The sequence below is a fragment of the Thunnus albacares genome, chromosome 20 (assembly GCF_914725855.1).
Source record: "Thunnus albacares chromosome 20, fThuAlb1.1, whole genome shotgun sequence".
Taxonomy (NCBI): Eukaryota; Metazoa; Chordata; class Actinopteri; order Scombriformes; family Scombridae; genus Thunnus; species Thunnus albacares.
The window spans coordinates 1,907,079-1,922,758 of record NC_058125.1 but is presented as its reverse complement, the minus strand read 5'-3'; the positions used below and the strand labels follow the sequence as shown (position 1 = coordinate 1,922,758).

The following is a 15,680-nucleotide window of genomic DNA, read 5'->3' as shown; positions in this document are numbered from 1 at the left end:
ATAAAACAAAACAGCAAACTGGTTTGCAAATTTCAAACCTTGTGGCAATAAAGTGTGAGACTGTTGATGGGTTTGATTTGTTACATTGGTATAGGCTTGTTTGCATGTGCAGATGCTATGAAAAGTGTCAAGGCACCCTGTTACCCTATGTCCCTACTGTATGTACACCATGATGTTGCCTATGCACAGTTTTACTCTTTCACTGTTTCAAGATTCCCCCTTAACACCTCAAAGGTCTACAGGAGCCTCAAATGTTAACACATATGGTGGGACAGGGGCACTTCTCATGACAGTGTCAAGGTCCCCCTTGAACTCAGTCCTCACTGTCCTGTAATTTTAACATATTTCCATTTCTGCATATTCATGGCCACTTAAGAAATGTTCTAAAATTTCAGGCTTAAAAACGTTATTTGTTTTTTATTGCTTTCAAATTTCAAAATGGGTCAAATTTGACCCAAACAGTATTTAAGGGTTAAGTCATTCCTTTTCCTGTTTTTATTAGAGGGTTCATCAATTTTGTTGGCTTTTTATTATTTTTCTGGAAAAGGAAAATAGTTTCTTGAGAAACCTGAATGTAGTTGGCAGAGACAGTACACAATCTTTAACATTTGGATTCATTTGTGACAAGCCATTTCAAGTAAGCATTTATCAGTCTGTTTTGTTTACCAACCAGTTGCATACATGGGATTTTGTGAGCACATCCTTTTTTGCCTGTAAAAATCATGTCCCACATATATTCAAAACCAGGATGAGACTCAAACCTGGGATACTAGAGTGCATGTAAACATACTCAATTGTAGAATACAATTTTACTCTGACAGGACAGTACAGTCTTATTCTCTTGTCTTGTTCCAACAAATGAGTGAATTCTAACTTCTTCACTGGTCTTATTAATCTATTTGTTTTGGAGTGTTTTTAACTTGGCAAATTCCTTTTTTTCTGTCACTCATGACCCTAATAGAGACACTGGGATATCTATGTTAATAATTTGGGGAATTAAGTTTTATCCAACTTTGCCATTTTATCATCATAAGTAGGAAGGTTTTGCAGCAAAACGGAACATAAATCACAAGATGAAGTGCAGAAAGGTAAAAGTCTCTCAGCCAACATAGTATGAGTTGTGAAAGCCTGGAACTAATACTGTACAAACATTTACAAGTGTTCTTCTCTTCTTCTGATCAGTGTCTGGAGCTCAGAACCCACATGTTCTGCAGCAACATTGTGATTTTGTTGAACAGTGACTCATGAACCCAGGATCAGGTATCACACTAAATCATTACATGCATGCTATGGTTTCTGCTGTGAATGTGGATCCAATAACCTGACTCTCTATTTAGTAGTAGATTTCCGCTGCCTGGGATTACCTCAGTGCAGTGAAGCCTTAGACAGGAGATCAGCGGGGATTATCTGATACCCTCAGGAATTCACGCAATGCTGATGAAACCAGTTCACACACACATTTCATTTATACTGACTCTGCAGTAAGTGGTAGCTGAGGGACAACAAGATACTTTAGAGAGAGACACAGAGAATACATTTGCATCAGCATAGTATTCCAGGATTGCAACTCTCCTGCATTCGTCCCTCCACTAAGGGAAGGAATCTCTGTATGTATGCATGTATGTATGTATGTATGTCCTTCATGTAGCTCTTGAACCGTTCATCCAATCAACTCCACACTTGGCGGGTGTATGGCTGTGGACCCAAGGGAGTGCAGCATCAAATTTGGTCCAATTTGGACCAAATTCATGCAGCTGTACAATCCTGCCATGAGAGAGTCAAGGGGACGACATCTCTCTTCGTTTGATAACGTTAAAAGTTAGGCTTTGTCGTGGGTTTCCGACTCGTTTTAAAAAAGACGAGAAAAACGGAGAAAGAGATTGAATGAACTGAGAGGGAGAGCAAGCGACAGAGACAGGCTGGAAAGCTTTCTCTGAGAGAGAGAAAGGCCACGAATGACAGAAATATAATGTTATTTTCTGATTGTTTCATAGTGGTTATGTTCTAAAGAACAAATAAACAACCATCAAACACTCAACAGGTGATTTACTGTGGAGACAGACATTTGGTGCAATTTGGACACGCGCCACATTTAATATTAAGAAACCTTGAATAAACAAGTGTTCAATGAACCATCACATCACAGCAGGGTGGAGCTTCTGGGCTCTAACTTGCTTAGCGAGACAAAGGAACGCACCACACTCAGTTAAACTGCCTGAGAGAGAAAAACAAGCGCACACAGGAGAGAGAAACAGAGGTGTAGGCAGTAAAACAAGCCAACAGGAGTGCAGACACATTTGATTGGCAGAAAAATCAACCAATGGAAGGCTGTAAACTGCTTCAACGGTTCAACCTCAGTTTACTTTCACTGGTGAAGTTTCTGTCTGGATGTAAACCATTTAATTTATTAATTCCTTATCGTTTTAATTGGTAGGTTTGTCAATTGATACATATATATGCTATTGTCAAGAAATAATAAGCAATTGGCCCGTTCCAAACAGGCACGTTTTGAACGGGCACTGAACCAGTTTACCCAATAACACTAATTCTGTCTACGTTCTCCTAATTGTGATTTAGTAAGCCGAGTGAGTACATTCTGTGCCAACAGGTTGGATTTGGCAAGACAATCTGCTGGATTGCTTGATTGTAGAAAACAGGTAATGGGCTTTAGTGTATGTAAGTGAAGGAAGTTACAACTTTCACAGTTTCTACATAGCTACACAGAAAAAATATGTCTAGTACATTCATCCTCCTCAGTAAAGCCACAGACGAGAGGGGGAAGGAAAAGAAAGCAACAGGGTTTACGGGAAATTTTGTCTTAATTTGAGAAAATACCACAGGATTAAGATGTAGGGTACCAACAGTAATGCTATTGTGAAGTTATGGTTGATACACAAAGGCATTTTGATTAAACTAATAATAACACAGTGTTATAATGAAGAAAAACAATACATGTGGCACTTTTCAAACACTTACCTTGACAGCTGCAGTGACAGCGGCGGTGGCTGCGATGCTCAGCCCCTGCTTCCCGAAGTTCACCATGGTCTCGTAGCTTCTCTCCTTGGCCTGCACAATATACTCATCTATTTCCTGGAGGGAGAGAATCAATAGCACTTTTCTAGTGGACAGTTTCATCGAGTGAAAAGCTGAGACTTTAATATTTTCAGGTATACACACACACACGAAAACAAAACAAGCCATGTATACAGACATGGATGGATGGACGGGTGATCTTACCCTCTCTCTGGAGGACAGCAGCGGGTGCAGACACTTCCTGTAAATCAGACTCGCTCCTCTGGTGTAAGGGGACAGCAGCCAGATCACAAAGGCTATCTTCAGCTCGTAATACAGAGGAAACCTGGACATGAACACACACATATGGAACATTAATGAGGGCTGATATTAACTCTGTGTTCCAGCATAATCCTTTAGCTGTCATTACTATGAGGCCATTCTAAAGAAATTGTAAATGTTGTGAAATGTTCAAGAAGTGCAGGTGGGGGTGGGGTGCACATAAGAATACAGATGCCAGTCAATAACTGTAACTCAAGAGTCACGATCCATGAATTTATGTTTACAAAGAATGAAGTACAAAGAATTGATAAGAGCTCGAGTGGGGCGTAGAGAATTTAGTGCATGGGTGTATGTCTCATTAATCATAGGTAAATAGAAGGTTGATTGTGGTATTGATTCCAGGTGATACTGTATCTCCCAGCCCTGTTTAGCAGGTGTATATAATGAGAGAATGGCGTGTGTATTTGTGTATGTGCTTGCTGAGATATCACCACACGTGTGTCTGTATTTGTGTGTTAACTCACCATGCCAGTGTGAGGTCAGTGATGGTCTCCACCACGGTGTAGAGGGCAAACACGATCCAGTACATCATCCATCGGACCTACACACACACACACACACACACACACACACACACACACACACACACACACACACACACACACACACACACACACACACACACACACACACACACAAGCAGAGAGAGAGAGAACATAAGTGAACAATGTGATTTCTTGTTTAAAATACAGCAATATGAGATGCTCCGGGGGACAGAGGGGGTGTAAAGCAGAGACCATGACTTGTAACGTCTGGGTACTTTTGTTACATGTCCGTCTCTCTGTGCCCTCACTTCCTCTCATAACTCTACTGTCAACTCTCTGATTCTCTTTCACCACAGCTACAATATCAGCTGTTGATTTGTCCTTGAAAAAAATAAAAACAGTGTCATAATTGCAAAGTGCTTTCCAAAGTCTAATATTTTTGAGATTCATGAATATTTGATTCTACCCTGCAGTCATTTTGGTGTGTATGAGAGTGTGGTGAGAAAATCAAATCGCAGCCATTTGACTCACCTTGATATTCTAATATTTAGCATCACCAAAACTGGTCAAATGAGTTTCTGGTGGGAGCATAGTGAAAAGATGTGAGCTCTAACTGTGTTTAGTAGAGCTAACCCTGCTCTGAATGAATCTAACAAGTGAACACGGTCCTTATGGTCAACACTTGAGGACTTGAATAACTGGATTAAAGCCACTTTCTACCTGGTAAGGTCTTAAAGTTACAGAATGTGAGCCTTCTCTTTTCTCTCTCCTTTTATCCTCTACCTCTTTCCCTCTCAGGCCACTAGTAGAGAAGGGCAAACAGAGGTTACAGAGGTTTAGAGATTTTTTTTCTCTCCTTGCTTTTTATTCTTTCTCTGTCCTCCCTGCTCTCTCCTTTACTCCCTCCATCCCTCTTTAAGGGCTTTCCAGGCTCTTCTGGCTCTATTTCCATATCAAAGCCAGCGCTAGACGGTGGCAGGCGGGCAGACAGTCACATGGCAGGCTGAGGTATTAGCTAGACCCGGGCCGCTGCCGCATGACTGAACACACACTGACACTAGCTAATGAAATGTCAGTGTGTATGTGTGTGTGTGTACGAGTGAGAGCGAGGGTAAAGACTGTGTTTAAAAGAGAAAGAACAAGAGAGAGGGACAGTGCACATAAACACACACACATTCACCCGTCTCACAAGCACAAACACACACACACATACACACACCGCTTTCTCTCCTCTGCCTGCACCATTACTGCTGGACTGGTTAATTGGTGACCTCATAGTGAACTCCCTCACACACACAGAGGCTCATGGGAATGATAAATGTAAAGGGGAGAGAGAGAGTGAAACACAGAGCCGGTGAGATGGAGAGGACGTCTAATTTATATGTTTCAATCTACTTCTGCCTCCCCTGCTTTCTTCTACCTCTCCCTTTCATCTTCCACTTCATACCCCTTCTCTCTCTCTCTCTCTCTTTCCCTCCCTCCTTCATCTCATCAGTAGGGAGGACATTAAGATGTGACCTCCGTGAAATATACAGCAGCCATTTTGCCTTCCTGAGGCAATAGCAGACATTTACTGGCCCTGTCTGTGAATAACTGCCTTCCATTAAAAGAGAAAAGAAAAAAAAAAAACACCTGACATCAGCTCTTTCCATCCACCAGCTACAACCAACCAGCAAGCTTGACTGTCAAAGAGTTAAAGTGAGTAAATATCTTTAAAGTTAGTTTTTTTAGTTTGAAGCATTTTGATGCACAGTTAATGAGTAAAATGTTGCTGTAGTATGAAATCTAATGTAATAAATACAAACATCTTCACAGGGCCAATCACAGCCATGCTATCAAGCTTTTGGTTGCAAACTCATCAGTTCCTCCTCATGTTAACCTTTTGTCTTGACAACCTCAGCATAAAGCACGTGTCATGTCATACTCAGCACACTGTTGCTCTTGTCGCTCTTTTACTTAAGACTCTGGCAGGCGCCGACTGGCCATCAGGAAGTTTGGGAATTTTCCCCGTTGGGCTGGTCGTGTGAGTTCCCGACCCCGGCGTTCTATAACCTATATACAGATATTCAATAGGTCACCATGGCTGCAGTGACACGGCTGGTGCAATCCATGATAGCAGTTGCCATCACAACTTAAACTGAAAGTATCAAGTAGTCAGGCAGTCAGTATCTAGCACACGTTGCAGAAACAGGGATAGAAAGAGAAAACCCGCAGCTGCCGGTGCAGAGAAGGTGTGCTGACGTTGCACAGTGTGCAGGTGATGATGAGGACAGTGGTGAAGAGGCAGAAACATCAGAGGAGTGAGCAGGGAGCAGGTTCTTTGTCATGCTTACATGTTGTGTGCTGTGAACTAGCTAAAGAACAAAATGCTTTTGTTAACCTTGAGGTTTCAGTGCTACAGTCCTGCTGCAGCTTTGACCTTTTCTGAGCTTTAACTCGTCACACTCAGTGCACTAATGTTTAGAGAAGTTTATACTAACGTGTTTAAAAAATGGTCATCAACTTTGACTGTCAATGAGTAAAATAAACATGCAAATTTCATCATTTTCTTCTAGACAACTCATCAATTCTCCTTCACATTATAGCCTATAAGACATATAATATTTGATATCCAGCCCAGCAGTAAAAATGATTTGTTAAACACTTCCTCTATAATCTAAACTAACAGGTGAACGTGGCTCTGAACAAGAAAGGGAAAGGATGGAGGAGCAGGTGTGTGCACTATTGAATGTTACAGTGTGTCTGAAGTCAATTAGAGCACAATACATTATTCATATGATCAGGTTGGACTACTTCATTCAGGTTAATTACTGTTGCATTACAAGATTAATGGCAGGCATGTTGCATAATACAGCACATATGTATTTGCCTGTGTCAAGGCTGGACTATTCATCATGAATTTAGTGAATACAACAATAAGTATTGTTCATGCTCATGTCAGACAGTCCAAATGATGTGTGTTTAACAAACAGATGAAGGTGAGTCAGACAGGGAGGCTTAGAGGGAGTCTTTGCAGGGACGTCAGTAGAGACATGTGTGACCACCAGCCGCTGCCCATGAACAATAGAGTTTAACTGAAGAATAGACATGTTTTGTACTCTCATGTGGTCTTCCTGATTGAATCCAACTAATTACTGGTCATCTGGAAAATCAAGTTTCAGAGTCAGAGAGGAGGAGAGCTTTGATACAAGCATGTTGTGTCAGTTAGAATTCGGTGGATCGAATTAACAGCAAATTCCCAGGTTGCCTTTTGTTGCCACTCTGCCCCTGGACTTTGCCATTTTTTTGATACGTTTACTGAGAATTTACAGCAAGTTGAGAATTTTAAACTTTAAAAAATTGTGAATTTGTAACTACAGAAGTGTTCATTGTGCTGGTGGCCTTGCCTTCAGCTTCAAAAACTGTTCACTTCCTCTCTGCTTTTCCCATCTTTACAAGCAGTTGCAAGGTTTGTCACAGCGCTTTTGTCACAGCCTTTAATGTGTGATTGACAGATCATGAATTCACTTGCACAACACATAATACAGTGTCTATAATTATGCATCATTTTTGGGGGAGGAATATAATTCACAATCATTCAAGTTTCCTTTAGCTTAAAGGCATTTTATAAGCAAAATATTGTTTCACAACTGCTGGCATCAACAGTAAGTGTATCATTTATATTAATATCCCCATTAAAGCTAACACTCCACTACTGCTCAGTCAGTCCAGAACAAGACACCAGAACCAGAATCTCCTTGAAAAAGAAGTGCTGGTTGTCTAAATAAGTGAGTACAGTTGTTCATTTAAATACTGCTGCTTTCTGTGATTTTCAGCAGAGACAACACAGCCATCAGACAAGTCTGCTCAAGTCAGGCTGACGTCCAGGCAGCTCACTATAGACGCCCATTTGTTAGAAGCAGAGTGGAGTCAAACAGTAGAGCCTAGGGGTCAAAAGCTTTAACTGTCCTCATTCAACACTTTATCATTTCTGTGTCAGCAGTGGAGAGGCAGCGCAGGGGGCAGTGAGGAGTAGTGGACAGCAGGAGTGCTGAAGAAGAATCTATCCATACAAATGTAGAGAACGTTTTGAACAGAATATCCAGTTAATTGGCAAAAGAGAATTCGACTTCATGTGTGTTTCCATCAACTGCCATTATGTGAACAGATGATGAACAGCTGGCGGCACTAATTTTTCAGTCTGCTGTCTGAAGTAGAGGCCACAACAATATGACATGATTAAAAGAGTGGCGGTGAAAAACAATGGAGATGATGGAAATACTGAATTTCCGTGAGGAGGGCAAATGCTGGTTTTACTCGTCTTAAGAGTGTTCAACAAGACACTGACTGAGAAACATGTCAGAAAACATGTCCGTCATGAAAGCCTCCAGATGTACTGTATGCACACATACACACACACACACACAAGAGTAATAAAAACATGAAGAGAGGGTTGGGCCTCTGGAATGAATTTTAAGAGTCAACTTGAACTAGAGTAACCTCTGACAGGGCGTTCTGTAGCTGAAGTCATATGAAAGCAGTTGTCGTCTTCAAGTCATGAAATAGATTTCATCAATGTCTACATGAGATCACACATATGAGCTTCAGGTGACCAGTTATAATAATAATTATAAGGGCTCTTTAAGTTAACTGATAAAAAAACATTTGCACTTCAACATGAGAAATGTGACACTTTATAGTAAACATCAGGGAGACATTTTTATTCTTTTTATTAAAAAGAATAGATTCTTCTTCATGTAAATGTCTGGAAGAGCTCAGTAATAAAATAGTCAAATCATATTTTAGTTGCTTTTTGTCAGTGGATATAAATGTGACTGATTGTGATAAATGGTCATATGATATTGTCTCACATCGACTGCAGGCCTCTGAATTGAATCAAATAGAAATCGTATCATGGCAGACTTTGTGATCTTATCGTTGTCCAATGAATGGATATGAGGTATGATGATGAAACTTGTGGTTTACATCACTAGCACAAAGTGCAAAGTGTGCAGCTGAGGTGGCAGCCATGCAGACAAAAGTTAGAAGTGAAATCATGTATGCTGAGCAGGAGGAAGTCATTACTAAGAGACTGATCCAGGAGACCTTCTTCTCCTTGGCAACTTCCAAGTGTGGGTCATAAAGGTCATCTGGCAAAAAAAAAGCTGGCGGTGGCTTTACTGTTACTGCAGCACAATGAAATATCATCCAGCAAAGAAGCACACCAGACAGGATGGAACACAACCGGATGGGATACCTTGACCTTGCAAGAATACACAGCTAAAATCCTCCACGTTAGCTTCTGTGACTCAAACTGTAGCAGTTTCTTTCATCTGTTTCTGAACACATGAGACATGATCCTGCTTCAATATTATTGAGCAATTTTTTGAAGTATCCATTGATGTTCATTTCTATCCGTTTCATCCTTAAATCCAGAGTTGTTAACAGAAATTCACAGGTCACGAGAGGCCATATGGGCTTTTGATAGAAATGTATCTGTAACAAATCAATTACCATATGCAACTGAGGGAAGTGAGACCCAGTGACAGCAGCAGCAGCAGCAGCAGCAGAGGCAGACAGTGAGGAAGACAAAGAGGAGAAACAGAGAGTGAAAGGTAGTTAGAAGCAGAGTCACAGCTTACTGTGGCTCAGTCTGTGAGCTGCTGTGTGTAAAGCTGTGTGTGAATGTGTTACTAACTCAGCAGACTGGGATTTCACTCTCACTGACATTAGTTTCATCAGCCGACTCCAGCAAGAACACAACTCCAGCTGCATGAGCCTATACACATGTATAGGTTCCTATCAATCCCTGGCTTACATGGAAATCACTGCTAAAGATGCAATTCACATTCTGCTTTTCCAATGATCAATATCTCCAATCCCAGACACTTACTTCCCTAAACTGGATGCTGTCATCAGGTGACACCTTTAGAGAGTGGAATCTTTGAGATATTCCATCAAAATGTGTGTCATTTAAACATGAGGCTCTCTACTGAGAATTCAAAAATGTGCAAACTTTGATCGTTATGCTACGAGTCCCGACCTCACACCCTGCGCGCTGTTATTGGCTGAGGCCTACACACCCACTGTCCAAAGGTTGACGCCCAGAAACGTCCCCAACACAGCAAAATAATAAGAAAATAAGAAAATACAGACAGAGGGCAGAGTGTCTGTAGATACATACACCGCTACACACTTCTAGTGGGTCATACATGATGACTTTTGTATGAGTCTATACAATGAAAATCTTCCATAGTACATCTTTAAAGAAGGTAGCAGCTAAGTTAAATCATCTGCTTTTCATATAATGTTTAAATACATAACTTGCAGAGCTATCAGTAATAAAGCCAAGGTAATATTTCTGGTGTGAAATCCATGGAATCAGAGTTTCTTAAACAGCCTGGCTTCCTCGTTTCCTGTCACTCTCTTTATTTATTTGCACTTGTGATTAAACTGAACTGGGAGCACTAATCTGACCGTAAACATCTCCTCCCTCATACTCATGGCTCACATTCACCTCTTCCAACTACTAATAAATCTCAACACTTCAGGTTGGGCTTTGAGTGAAATGAAAGGGGAAATTAAAATGAGACAAATTTTTTAAAAAAGTGAATATTTGACTAATTTTACAGACTAGACGAGTCAGCATGACAAATCAGAGCTACATCACAGAGCGAGGGCTTAGTTCAACATTAACCTGCGATCAGCATAGAAAATGCACTGTTGCCATAACTCGTGTAGTGTTTTGTGCGAGGGACATGGATCTCTCATTAAAAGCAACAAGTTTGTGCTCCTTTGTGTCTGCAGGCATTCTTGTAAATGAAGAAAAACAGTGAAATAGCTAAACAGTAAAAGACTTCTGGAAAGTACAGATTGATTATTCACAAATGTATCTTTGATCTTTGATGTTCAAGTACTTTCCAGAAGTTCTGGATGTATGAAAGAGTGAAGGGTGTGTAAATACTTCACTTGAAGCCAGGAAATCTGATTGCTTAATTTGTAGTCTGACACTGTAGAGTGTTTGCATGGTCTGAGGGCATGAACATGTGAATCTGGCTGGGTGCAGCTGAGGTTATTACAGGATGAGGAGGTGCCTGTTTGGCTCTGTGGGTAATCAACAACACAGAAAGACTCCTACATACTGGAGCTCTCAACTGTAAGGATAAAGTCAGAACACACCAACAAACTAGAAGCACCGATTCCGAATGCACGAGGCTCCACCTGCCAACCCGACTAATGCAGATATTAAATGTAGCAGGTGCAGCAGTTTCATCAAGTTTAAGAAGTCGGCTTCTCAAGTGTGAAATCTAATCACGAGGTCACATGCACAGAGACAATGACGGCCTGTCTAAGCACACCTGCTATTCCTGTCAACATAAATACAACGCTCTCTGTACAAAAAGTTAAGTGAAGTCAAATATAAAATCAGATCAGTAGTGTTGCTCATTTCACACCTTTCAAATAACTCTGCCTATAATGATGAACATGTCTGAGGGGAGACCAGCTTCTCTCTATAGAACCATTTGATATAACTAAGAATAAATAGAAATTAAAAGTTTATAAAAAGAAGGGCAGGTCATATTTAAGTCATCTTTGTGCTTGCAGCGATACTGAAAATGTGGCTGCCATGTTTTCCAGGCAACCACAGAAGAAGAAAACTGTACAATTAGGAAAAGATGTATTTGACAGGTTGCATTTGATCTGAATTTAATTATTATTAACAGTCTTTTAAATTAGATTTGCATACACAGGCTCATTACAGTAATGTAAAATGATATAATGATAGATTGCAGTGCAGTTTGTACTGTTGCTTTGGACAAATCATTTCAGGATTCATAGATTTGCTGACACCGGTGTTTAGTCATACTGATAATAACTCAGTCTGGTTTATTCTAAAACATATTTGACATATATTTAAGGCAGTGGACATAGAGTAGATGGTAACTACTTTGGCTGCTTACTCAAATCTCAAACCCTACATGTAGACACTTAAGTGCAAAAATAAAACAACTAAATTGAAGCAGGTCATCCATAAATGCCAAGTGATGCTCATGAACTTACATATTCCTTGACGTTTTTGGTCTTGACAGCTTTGTAGGAGTAGTATGCAGGATACAGGGTCCCAAACACCAGCCTGCAGGGAGACACAACACACAACATTAAGCTCATCATTACTGTCACATGTTAAATTAGACATTTACTAATATTTCCATAACATAACACAAAAGCACAGCTGAGATGTTGCCATGGTTGCATTTATAATATTGGTAGAGTGTCACTGTTTTGTCCCTCTGCGAGAAGTTCAACATGATTAGGATCTACTGATATATTGTGAACATAGGTCTACTGTATGAGTGATGGATCTATGTTACAGCTTCATACACAGTCACTATAGAGTTTCATTCTGAATGAAATATATGAGGCTGTTAGCATTAAAAGCTGATATTGTGGAGGTGCTTTTCACAAGGTAGGAGGAAGTGATAAGTAGAGTTGAGTACAGTTTAAAACCTGCAGTGTGTCTCTGCTTCTACTGCCTGATATCAACAGTCACAACTGTTTCCCCTCACACTAGTGAAGGGGATTTTAGCCTCAAACCAAAATGGCAGTTCAGTATAATCCTCAGAGCAAACTGAGGCTTATATACAAAATTGTGATTTTCCAGTTAAAAGCCATCATCTGTTCCTGCAGGACAATTTGGGGACTTATTTATATCCCGCTATGATCGGGTGTTGGGTCCTGACCCAGACTCTGGAAACCACTGGAACACAAGACAATGACTCAGTGTTTCCTCTGTAATCTTCTGCAGCAGCAGTGGTTGGGGGGTAATTTGGGGTTTGGTTCCATGTCTGGTCCAGTGCAGGTTTCAACACCCCATCAAATGTTCTGCACTCTTCTTGTGTCTTCTCGTGCTTACATACACAGTATGTGCAAATAGCATTTTTATTGTTTGACTCTTAATATCTTGGTGATTAGTGATCATGACTGCGGTGCTTTTAAACTGCGCTGCTGATTAGCTTTTCCTTTCTGTAGGTGGTGCTGTTCTGTCTGTTCAGCCCTGCCAACTGCACAGTTATTCTTCTGTTTATTGGAAACATAAGGGAAGCAGTGAACTATTCAAAAAATCAGAAGAACTATGAGACACTGAGAGTTTAGAAGCATAAAACTAAACAGTTTATGTTACATCAATCAGTGAGAGAGCTCAGCAGACATCATTTATATACTGAATGACACTGCTTAGATTTCTACATGCCCTCTTGTAGCATTTAACAGCATGTTTGTTCATTATTGCCCAGTATATAGTATCTCTAGTCTATAGTCTAAAAGTGAATTATGTTGCTACATTTAAATACTGATGCAAACAACAGTGATTATTCTCAACATTCTGTCTCTCTCATAGATGCTATTTCTGGCATTTTTTTCACATATACAAACATGTGCAACACAGTGAATGCTTTTGATGAAACTGTGCGCTGGTATTCCAAAATTGAAACAATTATCGTGTCTCTCCCCCTCAATGACAGCAGGCTTTCCACCCCGCCTACAAGTGTGGCTGTTCAGAGAAGCTATAAACACTTTGTGTTTTCTGACGTGGTCAGATGACACGTCGTACAAAGTGTCGGTTACTCTTTAAAGCTGCGTCGATAGGTTTTTTTGGCCACTTGGGAGCAGCAAAACAAGCTGAATACATATTATCTGACACATCATCACCTTATTAAGTCGTTACAGGTGACATGTTAGCAAAGAGTTGACTATTTACAAATCCAGCACAACATCCAGAGCAACATTAGCATCCGTTTGGAGTGGTGTTTGTGTCCACCTGATACAGTCCAGCATTCATTCTCCTTTTTGGATTTGTATCCAACAACTACTGAGAAAAATATGTGTCTCTTTAGCTGCTAAATGCTTCACTATGTTCACCAGCTAGTCTCTAACTGAGTGTGTCTGCTGTTTGGTGCTGAGCAGGTAGTGTACAGTGGGTTTATCTGAGCTTTTTCACTGGAAACAAGCTGCCTGCTGCTGCAAATACAACTGAGGAGAGCAAAATTTGCAGCTGTATTCTCTGTTTCACCCCTGTGAGCGACACCTTTCACATGACACTTCATTCACAAAGTCAGAGCAATTGTGCATATGAAAATACTGATTAGTGCATCTTTAAAGTTAATTCCTTCTCATTAGTGAAACCGGTGGTCGTTAAGTGAAATGTGTGGTGGTTGAAGGAGGCAGTTAGCTGTCTAAACACCCCTCTAAACAAAGATTATGTAGGCAGAAACTGTGGTAGCTGGCATGGTTAGGCAGCTGGAAAAAAAGCCTGCATGTATTTTAAGCAAATTTGGATATTACAGTTATCATTACTGCAGTCTTTACCTCGATGGTGAGATAAAGGACCAACCACTTACAGCACAGAGTAAGACTACAGGTCTTTGTGGCTACTGTGCAGAAATCCTTCAACCCTGACTCTCTCTCTCTCTCACACACACACACACACACACACACACACACACACACACACACACACACACACACACACAGACACACAGACACACACAGACACACACACACACACACACACACACACACACACACACACACAGTAACAAGGGCAGTTTGTCCAACCTCTCTGCTCTCAGCTGCAAACCATATATTCTTCTTGACAGAACGCTGTGTGTGTGTGTGTGTGTGTGTGTGTGTATATGTGTGTGTGTGTGTGTGTGTGTGTGTGTGTGTGTGTGTGTGTGTGTGTGTGTGTGTGTGTGAGAGAGAGAAGGGGGGGGGGAGCAAGAAAAACGACTACATCAGTTTATAGCAGGACACTCCTTCCCTCCAAAGCCTGTCTGTAACATTCTTGTGCTCCTCCTCCTCCTCCTCCCTCCTCCCCCTGCAGCACAGTGTGTTCTCTGCAGATCTGTCCAGTATGCAGGATGGATATGGATCTGTTAAGCTGGAATACACAGTGACTGCATACTCAGACACCACTATTGACTAACTGGAGACTAGTCAGTATTAAAGGGTTTACAAAACAACACACACTTTTTACATAAGCCACTACAGACACTGCTGTGCATTTACTACTTTGTTTGTAACAAGAAAGTAACATTGAATATGTGGCCCAGCCCTACCGTGGCCATTTGTTTTTCCATATTGCCCACCCATAGCAGAGACAGAGATAACCTGACTAATATCTTGTATGGTAGGCCCAAAAACACTGGATTCTGCACTTCCAATAAAGCAACATGCAACTTGTACATGCATTCTCTGATTCCAGCTTCTCAAATGTGAATATTTCCTGGTTTCTTTAGTCCTCTATGAAAGTAAAGTGAATAACTTGTTGGTTGTGGATGAATGAAGATAATTGTTAGTTGCAGCCCTACCTGTGACTAGGAGTGGGCAATATGGCAAAAATATCATATCACAATGTTTGTCAGGCAGGATCATGATCCATGATCTTATCACTATTCTTTCTCATGTTGGCTTTTAAGACTATTTTGACTACAAGTTACTGAACAGTTATTAAAGATTCAAAATTCAAAAAGCTTTATTGTCTATCACATGATAGAAATGTATCTAGGTTAGGGACTGACAAATACCATAAAAACATACACTGATGAAAGACATACAATTACATTAAAACACAAACAAATTGCATAAATAAATAAGAGCAGGTGTGCAAAGCTGCATTAAAAGTAGTGACAGTCTACTTGGCCTTGTTTAAAATGGATATTGTGGTGGGAAACTAAACCAAAAAGAAAGAAAACCAAACTAACAGTACAAACAAACTAATTTCACAGCTGAAAAGCAAACAGTTGATGCTTTGTAGAGGTGTCAGTGTGTCGTTTCAGATTACTAGCAGGATGTGCACTGCTG

The 15,680-nt window shown here is 40.6% G+C and overlaps 1 protein-coding gene across 4 annotated transcripts in view; it reads right to left on the bottom strand.

Moving 5' to 3' along the window:
* The window catches only part of reep3b (receptor accessory protein 3b), a 42,564-nt gene that overhangs the window by 13,367 nt on the left and 13,517 nt on the right, over nt 1-15,680 (bottom strand). For all 4 annotated transcript variants that reach the window (XR_006399559.1, XM_044338485.1, XM_044338484.1 and 1 more), the window contains exons 2-5: nt 11,880-11,952; nt 3,819-3,895; nt 3,238-3,358; nt 2,977-3,090 (exon numbers count right to left, since the gene is read on the bottom strand). Coding sequence is in view for 3 of the 4 variants with exons in the window: in XM_044338485.1 (XP_044194420.1) it covers nt 2,977-3,090; nt 3,238-3,358; nt 3,819-3,895; nt 11,880-11,952 (385 nt within the window). In the remaining variant the exon portion in view is untranslated. The remainder of the gene's footprint in view (nt 1-2,976; nt 3,091-3,237; nt 3,359-3,818; nt 3,896-11,879; nt 11,953-15,680) is intronic.